The 18970-nt window shown below is 44.6% G+C and overlaps 2 protein-coding genes across 6 annotated transcripts in view; one reads left to right on the top strand and one right to left on the bottom strand.

The window, feature by feature from the left end:
* Nucleotides 1-1666, top strand: part of LRIG1 (leucine rich repeats and immunoglobulin like domains 1) — a 130198-nt gene extending 128532 nt beyond the window's left edge. For both annotated transcript variants that reach the window (XM_081286661.1, XM_081286660.1), the window contains one exon: nucleotides 74-1666. In XM_081286661.1, the coding sequence (XP_081142787.1) occupies nucleotides 74-333 (260 nt within the window). In that variant the 3' untranslated portion in view covers nucleotides 334-1666. The remainder of the gene's footprint in view (nucleotides 1-73) is intronic.
* A 692-nt stretch (nucleotides 1667-2358) lies between these two features.
* SLC25A26 (solute carrier family 25 member 26) overlaps nucleotides 2359-18970 on the bottom strand; it is a 146048-nt gene continuing 129436 nt past the window's right edge. For 3 of the 4 annotated variants that reach the window (XM_081286662.1, XM_081286663.1, XM_081286664.1), the window contains 4 exons: nucleotides 13625-13694; nucleotides 7796-7860; nucleotides 6624-6697; nucleotides 2359-2699 (listed from right to left, as the gene is read on the bottom strand). In XM_081286662.1, coding sequence (XP_081142788.1) covers nucleotides 2582-2699; nucleotides 6624-6697; nucleotides 7796-7860; nucleotides 13625-13694 — 327 coding nt within the window. In that variant the 3' untranslated portion in view covers nucleotides 2359-2581. Of the gene's footprint in view, nucleotides 2700-6510; nucleotides 6698-7795; nucleotides 7861-13624; nucleotides 13695-18970 lie in introns of all 4 variants that reach the window. The other variant, XR_014021103.1, reaches the window with a different exon arrangement.

The following is an 18970-nucleotide window of genomic DNA, read 5'->3' as shown; positions in this document are numbered from 1 at the left end:
TCCCTGGCAGCTGCACTGGCCGCCACCGCTGGTCATGCTGGAACGCGGCTCTGACGGCCTTCTCTCTCCCCAGGGGGCTCCGCCTGGACTCTAGCGAGGCTGTGCGACGCAGACCCCGCAGCCCTGCAGCCCTGCCCTGCCTTCCCTTCAGGCAGCATGGAGCTCCCGGAGGCCTCCCTGGCCTTTCCTGCTGTCCCCAGCGAAGCCCAGCACTTGCTCCTTTCCAATGGCCACCTCCCCCAGGCGTGTGACTCCAGTCCTGAGTCCACACCACTGACAGGACAGCTCCCTGGGAAACGGAGGGGACCATTGCTGTCGGCGCCCACAAGCTAGGCTCTGTCTACCTCAGCTCCTGTCACACCAGTGTCCACGGGAAGGAGAGGCGGGGAGGCCGGGAGGCGGCCGGGGTCAGCGTCGCTGAGCTGTACATAGTTGTCACTTCCGTGTGGAGCACGAGCCGGGCAGAGGACTCGCATCTGAAGCACAGAAATGCAAGAGGCTATTTGTGTACAAAAGGCAGAAAAGGTATTTGATACGGTTGTACATAAGAGTTTCCAGAGATTTCCTATATATTATATATCTTTGACAGAGGCTATTTTAATCTTTAGTGCATGGTTAACAACAGAATTATACAATTTTGACAATATTATTTTCCTATCAGGTTGCTGTTTCCTTGGAGGGGGGTCAGTAATAGTTCTGGTGCCTTAGTGCATGGCAGGAATTTAGAGACAAAAGCCACATTTGTTTCCCGGGGTTCCTGGTGGGTTTGGAAGGACGGGGAGTCCTTGGTGTTGTGTGCCCTTTGCAGTCACGTTCGGCCTGCGTTGGTGGCTCCTGCAATGTGCCTTTGCTGTGAGGGGCTTTTCCCTGGAGGCTGCTGCTTGAGGAGTGAAGGTTGCTAATCCACCACAAGCCATGGGTCAGGACAGTAGGCCTTTCTCCCTTCTCTGAAGCTCACTTTTTGTTAAAAGCAAATGTGGTCTTGTCTGTGTCGCCGGACTGTTAGCTGAGGCTTTTTATTAAGGCAAAGGCTGCTGGTGTTGGTACCTGTGGATTTTTCAATAGTGACGTTTTAATTCTGCCAATATAATATTACATTGGGGGTAAAAAAGATTAAGTTCTCACCTTCCAGGGCTAGCTCATGTCTACTGAGGAGCCTGAGCAGGCCCGTCCACGCCCTCCCCTCACACAGCGGGGACTGGGCATGGACTTTGTCAGATTTAGCCCTAGATCTGGGTGTGTTTGCACTTTTGAGACCTGTAGCTAACCGTCTTGTGAGTGCCAATGTGTAATTCACTGAAAATTACATTGAAACAAATAAGGTCCTTAAAAAAACTCAAAGTACATTTCTTTAGCCAAAAAGCTGAAGGGAGATACTAGCCAAATGGCTACCTGTGTCAGATGTTCCTGTCAGAGGTCATCATTGTTCCAGAAGGTAAGCACATTTAGTTTTGTCCTCAACGGTTAACTGATAAATGTTACTTCCACAAAATATGTGAATTTGCTGCTTCTGAGAGGCAATGTGAAAGAGGAAGTATTACTTTTATGTACAAAGTTATTTATTTATAGAAATTTTGGTACAATGTACATTGAAAACATGTAAAATATTGAAGTGTCTAACAAATGGCATTGATGTGTCTTTAATAAAGGTTCATTTATAAGTGTTGAGCGTATGGCTGGGCGCGTTCATTCCTTTCCAGAGATTCCCTGGTCAATGCAGTCGCTTTTAATATTTTTCCCCAAACGGGAAAATTTAGGCAAGGCAGGATCGTGTACTGTGGCTCCAGGGTAGACACGACACTGCTAGATTCCTAAGATTTCTCTCTGAATTTTTCTACACGTGGACTTCGTTAGTCAAGCCCTAAAATCCACAAGTATGATGACCTTTCCAGCTCATCTGTTCGCCTTCCAGGGATGAGCTTGCAACTGCAGGCCATGACCCCACTAAGAAAAAGGAAGCCCTGCTGTCCCCAGCGCTGGCCCAGACCCCGTCTCAGCCTGGAGGCAGAGCCATGGAGCAGGGCTTGGCCTTCCTGAGGGACTGCGTGCCCCCATTTAGCCCCTGGGCTGCAGATGCCCACTGCCTCTCACACACCACAGGGTCACCAGACACTTCTATAAAATACGAGGATCACGTGTTGTTGGAGGTGCCACCTGAGGGTCATTGGACACAGCCCCTGGTTACCAGGAAGAGACTGAGCAGGGGTGGGGGTGGTGCTTTCTGAACAGAACCCTAACCTTACACCACGGGGACTGACCCCAGGGACAAACACCCACACGCACAACCCCTCCCCCCATCTTGTCATTCTTTTCAAATTGTAACCATCAGGTGGCAGGAAATGGAAGATCAGATACGGATCAAACGCAAGCTCGCTGGCACTGCCAGGCGCATTTATTAAGGGTTCTGAGGGTTCGTTCAGAGTCCCACCATGACGCACTTTCTTCTTTGTGGCACAGTGAGGACAACTGCAGCCGGCCTGACCGTGGTACCATGGCCTCAGGGTCACAGTGACGGCAGCTCTGGGCTTCAGCAAGGGTTCCGTGCTCCCACTTCTTCATGGACGTGCGCGAGTGGCGTCCACTAGAAACCCTCTCTGCCCACTTGTGACAGCAGGCAGCGGGTCTGGTCGTAGGCACCCAGAAAGATGAACCCTCCCAGGCTGATGGAGGCCATCCGAGGGAAGACACCCGCAAATAACCTAGAAGAAAGGACAGTCACAGTCAGTGTCCAGCTGGCTGAACCCCCACCCACGGCGTGCGTGGCTCAGCGCCTGCTCATCAGGCCCCACGTGGCCCTTTTTGGAACAGCCCTCAACGACATCCCCAGTAGCTTTGGGAGCTGGGCCAGCTTCCCGCGGGCGGCCGTGGCGGGACACCGGCTTACCCCTGAGCACCCCGGGGGAGGCAGGGTCCTCTGAGCACCAGGCAAAGGCAGGGCACCTGTCCCACAGCTGCGCTCTTGAAGAGCTTCTGAGATGGGGAAGGGGACCCCTGTACAAGGAGTCCTAGGGCTGACTCCCAGGCCGGGCTGGCCTCTGGGGTCACCCTCAGGGAGGGCAGCTCTTGCCATCACTCACTCGCTTTGTGCTCAGAGACCCTCCAGGGATGCTGGATGTTTTCTTTTAATACCAGACATGAAAGGGTGACAGGTTTGGGGGGCGGGGGAGCAGCATCACACATACAGTCCCTGGGCCTGGGCCACCCGTGCAATTGTGAAGAGTTCAGGCACAAGAGCTGGCCCTGGGAACCTTCCATAGGTCATTCTTTAAAACCTCCCCTAGTCACACAGGTATTTCTTCAAGTATGTCCACAGTGACACTGCTGTTGAGAAAAGAAAGGCTGCAGTGACCCTAGTGTGGTTCCCTGGGTCACGGCCATAGAAACGCGGTCTACTGCAGGCAGCTGATAGGACGAGGCAGGCCACAGGCACCACTCAAAATATTTACATGTAGGTATTGAAAAAACAAGTCCATGTGACCACGTGGTGACCAAAGAACTTGGGAGGGAAGCGAACAGCTGCTTGCTGTGGAGGTGACAGACTGCCCTGCCCATTTTTCTATAGCCTCTGGACTCTTTTACCAAGAGGAGTACTTTTGTTCACAGGAAAAACAACAAAACCAGAAATGGCGGCTATGCTAGTAGACTAGTGACGACACCCGGGGCTAGGGCAGGAAGCTGAACCTCCTGTACCAATAGCAGCTGTGCGTTTTGAAGATATGGGGAGACCCCCGTGATGAGCCACTGGTGGCTGACAGGAAGGAATCCTGCTGGATGCCCTCAGCCCCTGGCTGCAAGGTCCACCAGCCTCCCCGGGGCAGCATTTAACACCTCTGAGGAAAAGGGGGCACTTTTTAGTTAGCTAACTCCAGGTTTAAATTATTAAGTAAAATACTACACATTAAAAAAAGAAATCCTCCTTTATTGCCTGAAGGCAACCATAAAAATTCACTAGAAGATCAAAAGACACTCAGCTCAGCATCATGCACATAGGTTTTGCATGAGGTGTGTGATGGGGCAGAAACTCTGACTGCTTTGGAGGCCACTGTGACCTGGCTTGAAAATGGACTCATCTCCCTGGTCCTGCCCTGCAAAGAAGAAGGGCACTGGGGAGAAAGGCATGGGAGACTGAGCCATGGGAGACCACACTGGCCCCTGACTCCTCCCTCACCATCTTCCTGGTTTCTAAGCCAGTATCTAGTCCCGCGATTGCCACTAACAAGCTCTGCTACCCCTGGTCAGAGGCATTTGGAAGTAGTTTATGGTTTCACAAAATGACAACTGAATCTAAGGACATAATTGCAGCCTTAAAAGTGGGGTGGGAGGGAAAGGGAGAAAAAAAGGGAAATCACATGGAAATGGAGGGAGCCCCTCATTGTTATACAAAATTACATATAAGAGGTTATGGGGGGAATGGGATAACAAACATGGAGAGAAATGAATTACAGTAGATGGGGTAGAGAGAGAAGATGGGAGGGGAGGAGAGGGGGGATAGTAGAGGATAGGAAAGGTAGCAGAATACAACAGTCACTAATATGGCAGTATGTAAAAATGTGATGTGCAACCGATGTGATTCTGCAATCTGTATTTGGGGTAAAAATGGGAGTTCATAACCCACTTGATTCTAATGTATGAAATATGATATGTCAAGAGCTTTGAAATGTTGTGAACAACCAATTAAAAAAAATAAAAAATAAAAATAAAAAAAAGTGATCTGAACGGTTGAGCACCCCAGCCAAAGGGAAGGGTGTGGTCCAGGGACTACAGATCACAGACCTGCTCCCAGCTTCAGACAACCACAGCAGCTGACCAACAGAAGAGGCAGCAGGAGGGTCCAAGGCAGGCAGGCAGGACTCCCAGCTGCTGCTTCACAACCTAGGACTTTCACCTAGGGAAAACGGTTGCTCCAGGGCACACATTCCAGACACATGCCAGAATCTCCTGTGCAAGCCTGCCTACATGGAGGGAAGGTGGCCACCACCTGAACCCGCCACGAGAGGGCAGCAGCGCTCACCCCAGGAGGAGGCAGGTGGGAACTGGGCGAACTGGGCGAACTGGGCGAACTGGGCTGTGGGTGGAAACCGGACAGAGCAAGCGGGCTCAGCCATCCTCAGGGCTGACCATGCCCAGGGCCAGTATCTTTCCTTTCATTTGTTTTTTGGTCAAATTTCTTGTTGTCTTCTATCGTATTAATACAGGGCCGATTAAAACCATCCGCATCTTAAGTGAACACCTCTGCTGCCTAGGGCACCTTCCCCAAGGCCATTCTGCACACTAACTACAGCCTCTCACTTCAATGGTGTGCAGAAGATGAGCCGGAAAGCCACAGTACCTTTTCAGGACTGAAACTAGGCTCAAGAACAGAGACCAGCCCTTGGCCTGTTTTTGATACCATTTCTTTGCCTATAAATTCTGGCACTGCTTAGGTTTGGTTTTGTTTTGGTTTGGTTTTGTTTGCTTTTTTTTTTTTTTCCTGATCCTGGAGATTGAACCCAGAGGTGCTCTACCACCGAGCCACACCCCATCCCTCTTATTTTTATTTTGAGACAGGGTCTCACTAAGTTGCCCAGGCTGCGCTCGAATTTGCAATCCTCCTGCCTCAGTCTCCCAAGTAGCTGGGGTTCCAGGTAACACCCTGGTCTATGAACCCTGGCAGTGGACTCTTAAGAGAAAGTCGTATTTTGACTTATTTGTAAGATCCCAATATTTATAAAGATTCATAAATTTATATTGTGAAAGGAATGCTGGAACAACATCTTGAAGAGAGAGCCTGTTTGTTTGGGATGTGAAGCTAAAAAGTCTGAGGTGCTTGGCCAACAATACAGAACAACGACTCTCAACTGCGTGGGAAATTTGAAAGTACAGTCATGCACTACAAGGCAGCGCTGGCAGGGGCCAAGTGTGGTGGTGGTCCCAGGAGATGATGATGCAGCTGGAAAAGCACTAGCACCTCGTATTTTTATTGTTCCTTTTTGATGTTTAAATGTTTGGAGATGCGGCTATTTCCTATTACGCTACAGCTGCCTACAGCACTCGCTGAGGTGGTGGTGTGGCGTGCAGCCTAGGAGGGACAGACTGCCACACAGCTTGGGCGGGGGTCAGGCGACGCCATTCAGATCTTCGGAGCACACTTATGTTTGCCTCACAACAAAATCACCTCCCAAAAAAACAACAAATGATAGAAATCGCATATCAACACAGGAAATGGCCCCATGGAGGTATGACTAGAATGTGCTGGTAATAAGTAAAAAGTACAAAAACCACAAATGCTTTCTTGCAACAATGTTCCTCTCGCTCTCCTGCATTTCTGCATTGTGCAACCGGGAGCTTATTTCTTGGGGGCTGCAGCCCAGATGCTGGTCTGCTAGCACCATAGTCAATGCTATCCAACACCAGGACAGACCAGACTGAGAAGCATCTGGCCAGGACACTGCACTGACTCGACTGAGCCATGTTATTTTTTCACATGTGCAATAGCAAACAGAACATCCTGTACGATGTGAAAAACAGGACCTGGACCAGGACATAACCATAAGTAGAAGAAAGGAAAGGTCCGTCCCATGGAAGGCAGATAGGAAGGGCCGGTGGAGCGGAGCGAGGCAGCTGAGCACTCGCGCTGTCCTCACCCTGCCAGCCCCTGTGACCGCCAGATCCCACGCAGGGCAGAAAGCACATTGCCACCGGCTACGCTGGAACCAGCCTGCAGGAAAAGACAAAAAACTTAATTACCTGCTGCCTGGGCCTAAGGTCGCTGACTCCCAGATGTCCTCAAATGCATGCCTCATCTCCACCCTCAGGCAGGACAGAGCTGATCCGGAGTCAGGACTGGGTCTCGCTCCCCTGACAGTGCTTATACTCAGTCTCACAGGAAAGCAGTGATGTGGCCCAGGCCACCCCAGGGGACTGGCTTTTCAGAGCTGACACATAGCTATTTTGGAAGCAAAATAACTTGATCTGAGGAGGACAGGAGTCACCAGAGTAAAGGATAAACAGCAGAATACATCAGTCTCTAGAATGGCAATATGGAAATCAATGGAAGTGTAACTGATGTGATACAGCAATCGGTATACGGGGTAAAAATGGGAGTTCATAACCCACTTGAATCAAATTGTGAAATATGATATATTAAGAACTTTGTAATGTTTTGAACGACCAACAATAAATTAAAAAAAAAAAAAAAAAAAAAAAAGAAAGCTGCCCAACTGGCTACGAAACACACTGAATAAAGAGCATTGAGTTCAACTTAAACCTGAGCCACTTTCCGAGGTTTGGTCCTCTCCACCTAAATTCTACAGCTCTGTTCTGTTCACGTCTGTTTCACAAGGATGGGACTTTAAAAAAAAAATGTTTTGGTCCAGATCTGTTATTCGTATGGTATTTCTTGAACTCTGTCTAGCTTTTTCTTCTTTCAACCATTTTTCTTTTTTACAGTTTTGTTTGTTTTGTAGCAACTCTGATAAGGGTTTTATCTGACTGAAACACTGCACAGGTTCAGAGCCCACAGCTTAGCTGCCACAAGGTATGAAGCTATCAGCCTCTCAGGGCCTTAGGCCTGTCACCAGGAAAAACAGATTTGAAAATAAGATTCAAGGCTAAGGCCTTCAGACCTATTTAACTCCACAATGTAGGTGAAAATGACCAGAAGATGAGAAACACCACATTTGTCATAGTGATCACCATGGCTATTGGGACTTCCATGTTAGTTTTAAGAATGATTCATAGGTGCTTTTATTTGCTTCACATACCTGCAAGACCTGGCACCAACAGGTATGTCTCCACAACATTATTTTCTACTTACCTTTGCCAATATGATTCTTGTCTTTGCCACATCCAGAGGGGTGGTGACTGCAGCTGCAAAGCCACCTGTATAGAGAAAACCCAGCAAACAGTGAGATGGGACTGCACCAGATGGCGATTTCATAATCATTACTTCATAACTCCTCAAAACCCTGCCAAAGCCATTTCTTCATCCTGATGTACACTCGAGCACTTGGGAGCAGGATGCACACCTGCAAGATCTCAAGCCACATGCTTCATTTCTTTTGCAGTGATGGAGAACTGCACTTAAATGAGTAAAAGTGAATGCCTTCCCCACTAAGGGAACAAAATAGCGCCCTCCGGTACACCCGGCACCTTCCAAGGCCAGCCAGCGAACTGGTTTTGTATATGACGTACACGGCCAGGTACCCACAGATAGTGGGACGTGCACGGCCCCCAACAATTCTCGGGGGCCATGTTTCCACTGGCCACTTAAACGCACTCCAAAAACGGAGTTCTGTGTATCATGTGAGATTTAGGGTGTAAATGGCTGAAATCTTCAAGTTAAGTGTATGCCCCTGGCTTCTAGTAACATGCTGAGAGGAGCAACTGCCCTTCCAGGCTCATCTGCAGCCTCCAGTCCTTGGGCTGCAGAGGGCATTCTAGCTCCGGGCTGCCTTCCTACCCCCTCTCTTGTGTTCCCTTTCTGAATGCCACTGCGGCCAACTTGTTCAGATTTTAACAAGGTCTGTTTCTGAGGGCACAGAAATCAAAAGACTTTAAAAAACCCTACAGTTTATGATGTCAATATTTTATTTCATGTGGTACAAAGACATGTGAAACCTGAAGGAGAGAGAAATAACGAATCCTAAAGAAATGTCAAGATCATTGTACTGTCATGTGTTAAAAAAAAAAAAAAAAATCCTAAAGGGCTTTCAGAAGATTCAGCTGCCCAGATCCGGGCGGGGAGGGGCAGCTTCACGAGGGCTGAAGAGAACACTAGGAAGGGGGTCCAGAAACAGCTCTACCCCACCCCAACTGCTGTGGCTGGAGGACAAGAGGACCATCTGGTCTCGGCCAAATATCTTTCTAAATAAGACCATGATGGAGACCCTCCTTCCTATGGTAACATTTATTATGACAGAATGTGCCAAGGTGGCCCATCCATGCGTTCAGCCCTGTTTTTGAGTTTTCCCTGAATGTCACATGCCTTGGGGCCGGGGAGTGCCAGTTCACAGGAATATTAGATTGCTCTGTGCTGCGGCCTCTTTAGGATTAGGAAAGTGTGAGTTACTTGGATCCAAATCCCAAGGTTGCCTGAAATTCAGAAACTTATTAAGAAACCTCAGATATTTTCAAATTTTGTGGACCGAGTCCTAAAGCATACATTGTGCCCTAGAGAACCAGATATACTTTTAATTAGAATACAGTCCAGGAAAGCTTCACATCCATCCCAAATTACAACAAAACAAACACCCTAAGACAGAAGCAAAGGAAGCAAAGGCCACAGACCCCTCTTGTCCCTGCTTCCCACTCCAGAGCAGCTCCCCTGACCGGCGGCAGGGCTGGCGGGCAGACCTACCTGGAGACTGGTCTTCTCCGTAGTCAGGAGACCCAAGGCTTAAGTCCCTGCTCTGCAGGTGACCGGCCTTAGCTTAATCACTTATTCCCTGGCTACAGCACTTTCTGAGGGAGCCAGGCCCTGTATGGGGAGCCTGGAGAGAAAAGCGGCCTATGGAGGCTGGACACCGTGCAGAGCTGACACTTGCTCTTCAGGCCACTCCAGAAGCAGCACCAATGGCCACTGGTTTCCATTGCCTCAGAGACCTCATCTGCACCACACAGCACAGCAGTGACCAAAGCACTCTGCTCCAGGTGGGCAGACGTGACGAGTGATTCTTCTTCATTCCTCTGGCCCAGTGCACACAGCAGGCACTTACTATGTATGACAGCTCTTATTATGGCTTCAAAAGTGTACCAAACCAAAAAAAAAAAAAAAAAAAAAAAAAAAAAAAAACCTGTCAGCTCGTCCTCTAAATAGCACAAGAAGGGACAGGAGCACTAATCTGCACAGTACTGCTTCCTGTCTACAGCCCTCCAAACACACACCACACACTGTCGCTGCCTAGGTGGCCTCAGGCCCAGGTATTACATTCCCATCTGCCAATGGCTGAAAAGCATATCTTCACTCCAAAAGCTGCGCTCCCCCCACTACCTAACGGCTCCCTGTGTAGGATAAGCGAAGTAAGATTTGTCTGATGGTTAAAACTCATCTTTCTATTTGAAAATGTTCACAAACTGTCCTAAACCAACTCAAAAAAGTACTAAAACTTGACAAGGAAAATTTAATAATCTGGATACTGCAAATCAAACTCACTCTGGCCACAGGCGAAGGTTTACCACCCTTTACTGTGGATGCCTGCCAATATTCTCTTAGAGATTTATATTTCATAAAAGTAATTGAAAGAAAAGTTAAACACAGAAACACATTTGCCTTGATAGGCCCTAATTTTACTGCCATGATGGAAACTGTATGTTTTATGTAAGTCAATTAATAAATCAATTTGAACATACGCAAACATTAGACTGCTTCAACTTACAGACCTCACAATGTTTCTGAGAAGCTGCAAAAAGAACTTGTGAAAATAAAATAGCAGACTAGCTGGTTGTAACGGGTAGACAGCAGGGTGTGGACTTTCAGTTAAAATGTAGTTATTTTCTGCATTTGACTTAAGGGAGTTGTAAGCTACTGGTAAAAAACACAAAGAATACGCTAACATGTCAGACGGGAAATAACTCCCTGGGACCCAAGAATGGGCTGTTCTCAGGCTCACAGCACATGTGAAGCCATTCCCTGTGCGCTCCTAGGAGCTCCACCTCGGGTAGCTCTACTGAACCTCAGGCGGTACCTGCTTGTAAGCGCCACATTCAGGGTAACAATAATTTTGACAATAAAACTACCTCTCACTCTTCCTCAAGGAACAAACGCAACCTTGACCTTTGTGGTCAAAGGAGCCACCTTCCTACAACAGGCTTGGAGTGTGCTCACCCAACTTGCCTGAGGATGTGGCAGGGCTGTGGTAGGGAAGCACAAGCCCAGGGGGCCCTGTTGCCCTTCCTGCTCCCCTTCCCTCTCTGGGCTCAGTCTGGGAGGAACAGAGCACTGCCTACAGCAGTGTGATCTCCAAGCAAGTGTGCACAGTGTGGTTCGTGTGCATTTTAAAGACTGTGCCAGGCCTTGTCATTTGTTACCCAAATAAGAATGTCAAGCCTGCTGAGAGAGCTCTCTCCCCTGCAATCCTCTTCTCTCTTAGAGAATATAAGAAGGTGTTTATTATAAGAAATTGATCAAAAACATTAGAGTACCAAATAAAACAAGAGTGGTAAATGTCCTAATTACTCAGATAGCATATGGCTTTATGTTTACAAGTTAGCCAGAAGTGAGGAAGTTGGCAAAGTCCCTTTTTCTCCTAGCTTAACCCCTGACCAGAAGCCAAGGGAATTTCTGAGCATGACAAGCCATCAACACCTCCAATCTCAAGAGACATTTCTGGATATTTGCACCAACCAGTTTATAAAACAAGCATGGAAGAATGCCAAGGGTGGCAGAGAGCAGGTCACTGGAAACAATTCAGCCCATTTAAACTTGGAAAAGCACACAAGGAGAACTCTGATTTTTGATTCGGGGGCGAGTCTCATCATGCTTTTATGGCCATGTAAGGTAAGGAGTCTGGAGGTGAGGCATCGGGGCCTGCGTAAGCCCTTACTCAACCTACAGGGCAACCAGCTCTTACTATGGCTTCCTCACGGCCTGGGTGGTTTCCAAATGGAGTTTATCAGCTGTGATTTAAAATAGTAACTTTGTTCTTCTGGACCAATATTCGTGCCAAATAAAATTTCAACAGAAAGAGGGATATAAACAAAAACCATATTTAATATATGTGGATTTGTTTCCAACAGATTTTTTTGCAGGCCTTGGACAAACTGAACACCTTCACTTATCAGAGCCTCACCTAAATCTATAAGCTATGAGAGACTATCCTTCTGTGTAGTAGCTTTAGCATACAGGACATTAGTCTTTCAATGTAATTGAAAGGATGAATCATTACAATAGCTTTTCATTTTCTGGGTGTTGCTTGTTCTGAACTGAAAGAGTAACAGCTCTGACAGGTGTTGAGTCTGATGGATCACCAAGTGTCAATGTGTACAGAATTTCACTCAACCTGAGGATATCCCTTGAGTGGTTGTACCCATGTTAGTTACAGGTAAGGGAACTGGTGCTCAGGAAGGCTCCCCATTCTCCCTCAAGAGTTAGGGCACCTAGAAGTTTGCCTGGTCAGTCAGATGGGAGACTCTGGGCACCTTACTCCCCTGCCCCTCATCCGGGTGCCCTCAGCTGGCTTGGGAGCGAGTTTCTGGGCTCCTTAAGGGAGCCTCCTGAGCTGGGGCGGCAGGCTCCTACCACAGCACACATATTAAACTTTCCTTCCTCTGTCAAATGGGAGTACTTAGTGTAGAGTATTATTCAAAAAAGGAACTAACTGTAATGAATGGCAATTTCCTGGACATGCAATATCAAAGTATCTGCAAGCAGATCTTTGAATTACTTATTTAACGAACGTGACCGCAGAATCCGTACTCACTTCAACACATGAAGTTTTAGGCTATTGTTAGCATTAAGAAGTAGCCTTCCTAATTCAGGGTAACTAAATTTCCATAATGCTCTCTCTGTCCCCAGGCCCAGGAAGCAGTCAACAAAAATGCACACTGTTCTCTGTGGCTGGGTGATAGACCCCTGACCTCTGGGAATGAATCAAGACCACCTACTCCTTTAACACAGCTAATGACCAGGTGTCACGTGGAAACAATTACCCATCATAATCAATCTGAGTTGATGTCACATCTAGAGACAAAATAATCTACAAGTCAAATGGGTTTAAATATTAATAAAGAATCCTATAAGATGTATGTTTTCTGTTTTTCTAATAGCTATAAGAAAAAAAACCAATCCAATAACCATTAAGAAAACTGGAAAAGAATTATTTTCCAAAAAAGTCGACACCCTAAATCTACCTACTTGTCAATTCACCAGCTTTGTATCTAAACTAACAGTTCATCATTTCCTGGGAAATTTCCACCTCATTTTATTACAACTGTTAATTCTAATTTGCCCTTTTTTTGTAACAACAAAATATATTTCTCTCTGAGGCTTTTAAATGCATTACTTATTAAATTCTTTAAAGCATCTGAATTCTCATTAAAATCTCACTGGAAAACTCCTATGACTGAGTGATGGATAACACAATACTGCATATTGTCACTCAGCCCTTGCTTTATTGTCTTGGAAATGGCCAGATGTTTGGATGGCCATATTTTCCACCCAAGTGCAGTTTAGCCTTCGGTAAGCTGTGGAGTGGCCTCTGCTCTCCTGACACTAGTTAATCTACCATGCTGTCAAACATGTCTCACGGACCGTGAATCACTGCCTTCTGCAAAGATCGCTTCAAGCCCGAAGGCCTGCTCCAGGCAGGCAGCTGTGTGCTTCCCCTGCACCACAGAAAGCCTCTTCCCACAGAGGACTTTGTAAATCATCTTTAAGATAATCCAAGAGCCTGAGTGAAGGCTTTAATAAAGATAAAAAGAAAAAAGAAAAATTTGTCAAAAACAAATTGGTTGTCTTTCAGGTAGACACCTTGAGCAGCTGGGTTCCCCCCACCTGCCCAAGACACTTTCTTTTCTCAAACAGCCAGAGAGGCTCTCTTCATCTAAGCAATCTGAAATTTCTAAAGAATGTTGTTTTTGCATAGTTAATATTTTCACATTTTCTCCCCTTCTTTGGTCTTTCCCAGTATAATATAATCCTTTGCACCTGCAAAAGCTCCACAGACCGCTGACTGCCAAGAATCCACCACATGCTCCTGCCGCCAGGACCAGAGGGCCTGTGTGGAAAGAGAAAGAAAAATACGAGTTATTAAATCTTTGAATTTATCGGAACCTCCTGTGGGTTAGCTCTGGGGATGGGAACTTAAGTGAGAAGCTATTTTGGTGGCATTCCTCACTGATGACATAAGCAATTTTCCCAAGGACTGAACTGCATTCTAAAATCAGTCAAAGAATTAAGGGTGACAGTTACATTACAGTGCTTATAGGAAACACTTTTCAGAGACCATTTCATACATACAGACACTATTATTTAAGACAATGAAAAATTCTACATATTTCCCATGTAATTCTAAACATGTAAATACCATAACTGACAAATTAGTGGATGCCAAATTCCTCAGTTCTTTTTAAAGTCTTTATTCACATTGAACAGTATCTTAATTCAGTTACGTGTTGTATTAATTTAAAATATATCCAAACATTTTGTATACTGTTCAGATTTGTTTATGGTGCTGGGGATTGAACCCAGAATCTCACACGTGCTAGGCAGGTGCTCTACCAACTGAGCCACATCCCCAGCCCTGGGGTCCTGTTCATGTTAAAATACCCATGCCAAGTTCAAGACTGAGTGAAATAATGGCAGACATGGCACCTTGCTCACTGAGAGTTTATAATCTAGTACAAGACAAGAAAAGTCACAGAAATTGAACAATGAGTCAAGCACTGATCTAGTGTCTAGTCATCTTTTAAAGCCCAAAGTTTGCACAAGAATGAAGAGTTGGGTCCCGTATTATCCACCTTTTAACAAGGCTCTCTCAGAGCAGAGCCCTGCATAACGTTCCTTAGCTTTAATGAGATAATTAGCATTCAATGAACTATACATATTTTAAGTACACAATTTTGAAAACTTTTGCTGTGCACATGCGTGAACACATACAATCATTGCTACAATTAAGACACTGAACTTACCTATGACCTGAAATTTGTATGTCCCTGTGGAACTCCTCTTCCTGACCTTTCTCACTGCCCTCTAAGCAATTAGACCTGTCACTATACAATAGTTTGCCTTTTCCAGAATTTTATGTAAACATAAGCACATACTATTTTTTTTTAAACTCTGGCTTCTTTCAGAATAATCATTTTATTCATGTCACTGCAGATATCAACAGTTCATTGCTCCTTCTATTGGTAAGTAATGTTCCATCATATGGATGTCCCCTAATTTGTTTACTGACTTGTTGACAGACACCATTTGGGGCAAATAAAGCCTCAGGAACCACCTGTATACAAGTCCATATGGACGCATGCTTCTCCTTTTCTTTGGCAAATACCTAGCAGTGATGCAGCAAGGTCACATGGCATGTTATGTGTCTTTAACTTTTTAAAAATGGCTCAAGTGGGGCTGGGGCTGTAGCTCAGTGGTAGAGCGTGTGCCTAGCATGAGTGAGGCCCTGGATTCGATCCTCAGCGCCACATAAAAATAAAAAAATAAAATAAAGGCATTCTGTCTATCTACAAGTACAAAAAAATTTTTTTTTTTAATGGCTAAACTGTTTTTCAAAGTGGTTGTGCATATTACACCCCAGTTTTCCCACATCCTCCTCAGTAGCTGGTATTGTCAGCATGTCTTAACTTTCACTAATTTGTGTGCAGTAGTATCTCCCTGTGGTTTTAGTTTGTATTCTGGCTAATGACGCAGAGCTGCTATTCACATACTTACAGCTACCCATGTCCTTCTTTAGTGAAGTGTCTGTTCAATGTACATTTTTATGGGGTTTTTAAATTAACTGAGTTTTCATAGTTCTTAATATAGTCTGTATACAAGTTATTTGCAAATATTTTCTAACAGTTTGTGACTTATCTTTTCATTCTTAACAATGTCTTTTAATGAAGAAGAGATTATCATATTTTGATGAAGTCCAAATTATCTTTTCATGAATCACTTGTGTCTGGATCTAAAAAATTTTTGTCTAATCAAGATTTTTTCTCCTATGTGTGCTTTCAGAGATTTTATGTTTTTAGGCTTTGCGTTGATAACTCTATTTTAAGTCTTATATCTAGTGCAAGGTATGGATTGGAGTTCATTTTGCTGTTATGTATGAACATTCAATTGTTCCAGCAACTAGAAAAGACAATCGTTAAGCTCAGGTGTGGTGGTGCATGCCTGTAATCCCAGCAACTCAGTAGGCTGAGGCAGGAGGATCTGAAGTTTAAGGTCAGCCTCCATAACTGAGAAAGATCCTGTCTCAAAATAAAATAAAAAGGACTGGGGATATAGCTCAATGGCAGAGTGCTTGTCTAGCATGTGTGAGGCCCTGGGTTCAATCCCCAGTATTGGGGCAGGGGTGGGGAGAGGGGGTGGGACAATTCTTTCTCCAATGAACTCTCTCCTCCCTGTTGGCAAAAATCAATTGTCCAGCCAGGCATGGTAGCATACACCTATAATCCATTTTTGTGGCTTTACATGATGTGGAGTTTCACTGATCATGTATTCATATATGAACATAGGAAAGTTATGTCCAATTCATTCTGTCTTTCCCATTCCCATCCTCCCTCCCTGCCCTGTCCAATCTAGTAAACACCCCTCCCACTGTAAGTCAGCATCTGCATATCAGAAAAAACATTTGGCCTTTGGTTTTTGGGGACTGGTTTATTTCACTTAGTATGATAGTCTCCAATTCCATCCATTTATTGCAAATGCCAAGATTTCATTCTTCTTTGTGGCTGAGTAATATTCCACTGTGTATATATACCCCATTTTCTTTATCCATTTATCTGTTGAAGGGCACCTAGGTTAGTTCCACAGCTTAGCTATTGTGAATGGAGTTCCTATAAACATTGATGCGGCTGCATCACTATAGTATGCTGATTTTAAGGCCTTTGGGGAGATATATATATATATACATTCATTTCACAGAGGAGTGAAATAACTAGGTTAGACAGTGGTTCCATTTCAAGTTCAGAACTGGGCTTTGAATGGAACAGTCTGGAGTGGAGGACACAAACAGCTACATTTAGACCTCCAGGTTACAGTGGTCCTGACAGCAGACAGACTACACTTACAAGACACTCCACATATGGATCCCAGTTTCTCCTGGAACAATACTAACATACCAAGTGAATGAACATACTATGACAATATTTAAAGCACCTTGCTTAAATAATGCCATTTTAAGTTTTTTTTTTAATTATTAACTGTCTAAACATAAAATTTCCTAAAAGTAAAATTGGCAACAATCTACAAAGATGAGTGCTTATTATAAATGGTTCATCTGGGAGCAATTTTAAGTTCATAAAACAATAACACTAAGAACCTGTCTAGCAAAACATACTATATATAAATTAGGAAAGTATTTTGAAATTACATATTTTTCATGTATTTAGAGGGACAAGAGGATTGTGATAAACAACAACTGGCTGGAAAAACAGTAAAGGTTACTCACAGGACAATGACATATTACTGACTAGGACATTTAATTCATTTTAGATTAGACAGGCAAGTGGAATAAAACATACTATATGCAATAGTATAAATGACTGCCAATACCAGTTAGCATCTACTGAGCACCATCACATTCCAAGCATTACACTGAAGACTGTACACATATCGTCTCATTTAATATGACAAAGTACATATCTCTATCCATGAAACAGGAGAGGGGCCAGCGCTAAGAACTATGAAACGGCCCACGTAAGGTCACACAGAGTGGGGGCCAAGATTGAGGCTGGCTGGTTCTGTTCCCCAGAGAGCCAAACAGAAGAGGACTTCACTGCTCTGCCCAGGTCAACTCCTCATGCAGCTACATTTTGATTCACAAGTTACTAAACAAAACATCTTCTTGTCAATAAAACTTGTTAAAATGATATGGGTTTATAATAAGGCTTTTGAAGGACAGGTCTGAACACCAAAAATGTTTTAAATTGCCATAATTTCTCAATCTAAATATTTCCATTGCCACAGAGGTCTAATGATCACGTTTGCCAAGGCAGACGAAGGGCTGGCGGAGGCAGAGGGAGCAATAAGTAGAAACAGGCTGCATGTGAAGAATCAGTGTTGGAGTCTCAGATCTTAAGACAGAACTAGTACACCAAAAGAAAAATAAGAGTACAAAAAAGCAGGGGGTCACGCTTTCCTTGGTTCTGACTTGCTTATTTATCCTGATTCAACGTCCTGCTTCCCTGTATTTTCAAATAAAAATTAAAATTTTCAGATGAATCTATGGACATTAGTCTATATGACTGAGAGATTTCAACCCTGTGTAATAAGACTGGTCATCAGAAATGCTCTTGATTTCCCTTCTGCAGTTTTACTTAAGTTTCCTTAAAGTGGGGTGATGGAAAATATTCCTAATAGTTTATTTTAAAAAATCTATTCTAAAATAATTTTAGATTTACAGAACAGATGCAAAAATATGGACTCATTTATAAGTCACAAACTTGCACAAATGGGAGAAAAATGTCTAAAAGAAGTGAAAGAAAAAATTCTGATGTGCTTACAGTTTCTAAGCTGTTAAAAGATGCTTATTACTTGCCTAGCATATGTGAGGCCCTGGGTTGGGTCCCCAATACCACAAAAATTCACGTCATAATGAAGCAGGCACCTTCTCCCTCCATTCCCCATTCTGTTTGCAGTGCTGGGGTGGAACCCAGGACCTTGACCATCTTAGGCAAGGGCTCTACCACTGAGCTATGCACCCCTCTCTGCAAATGCTAAAATCTCAGTCAGCATCTCAGACTCTGATGGACAAATCATCTAGCAGTACAAGTACTCTGCTCTTCCTCTCAGGTGGTATCTTCCCTGACATGGCATGTTTAATTTAGGGGACCAGCTTAGTGTAGCAAACATCACACACATAGGGGGCACTTGGTTTTTACTGTTATCATTCCCTTTTCAATCTTCAGTATGCCTGTGTTGGATCTACTTTCTGGGCAAACAAGTCTATGCAGATACTGCATTCTGCCTGGCTCAGGAAGGTGTACATGGAGACCCTGAGAACTGGGCATCTTCTAATTATTATTATTTTGTTTAAATTACTCAAAGTATGGGAGAAATGTATGTAGGTGTATTTAACTATTATTAAAATGAGGATCAACAAGAAAAATCAAGTTCTTTGCTCTTTAACTTGAAAACAGCTCTCATACAGTACTGCATATTTTAAATATTTATATAACAGATATCTAAGTAGTTGTCTTAATCCACTAGCCCTAATTTCTATTAGGAAGCTATGGTTCTATCATAGAAACAGATCAGCTTAATGTTACCATCACATAAACTGATTTTTTATTTGTATTTTGCTTCAGTTTGGGGTGTGTGTGTGTGTGACTGAATCGA

This window comes from Spermophilus citellus, assembly GCF_964194105.1.
Source record: "Spermophilus citellus genome assembly, chromosome: 3".
Taxonomy (NCBI): Eukaryota; Metazoa; Chordata; class Mammalia; order Rodentia; family Sciuridae; genus Spermophilus; species Spermophilus citellus.
The sequence above is the reverse complement of the archived record's forward strand: the minus strand, read 5'-3'. Positions and strand labels throughout refer to the sequence as shown.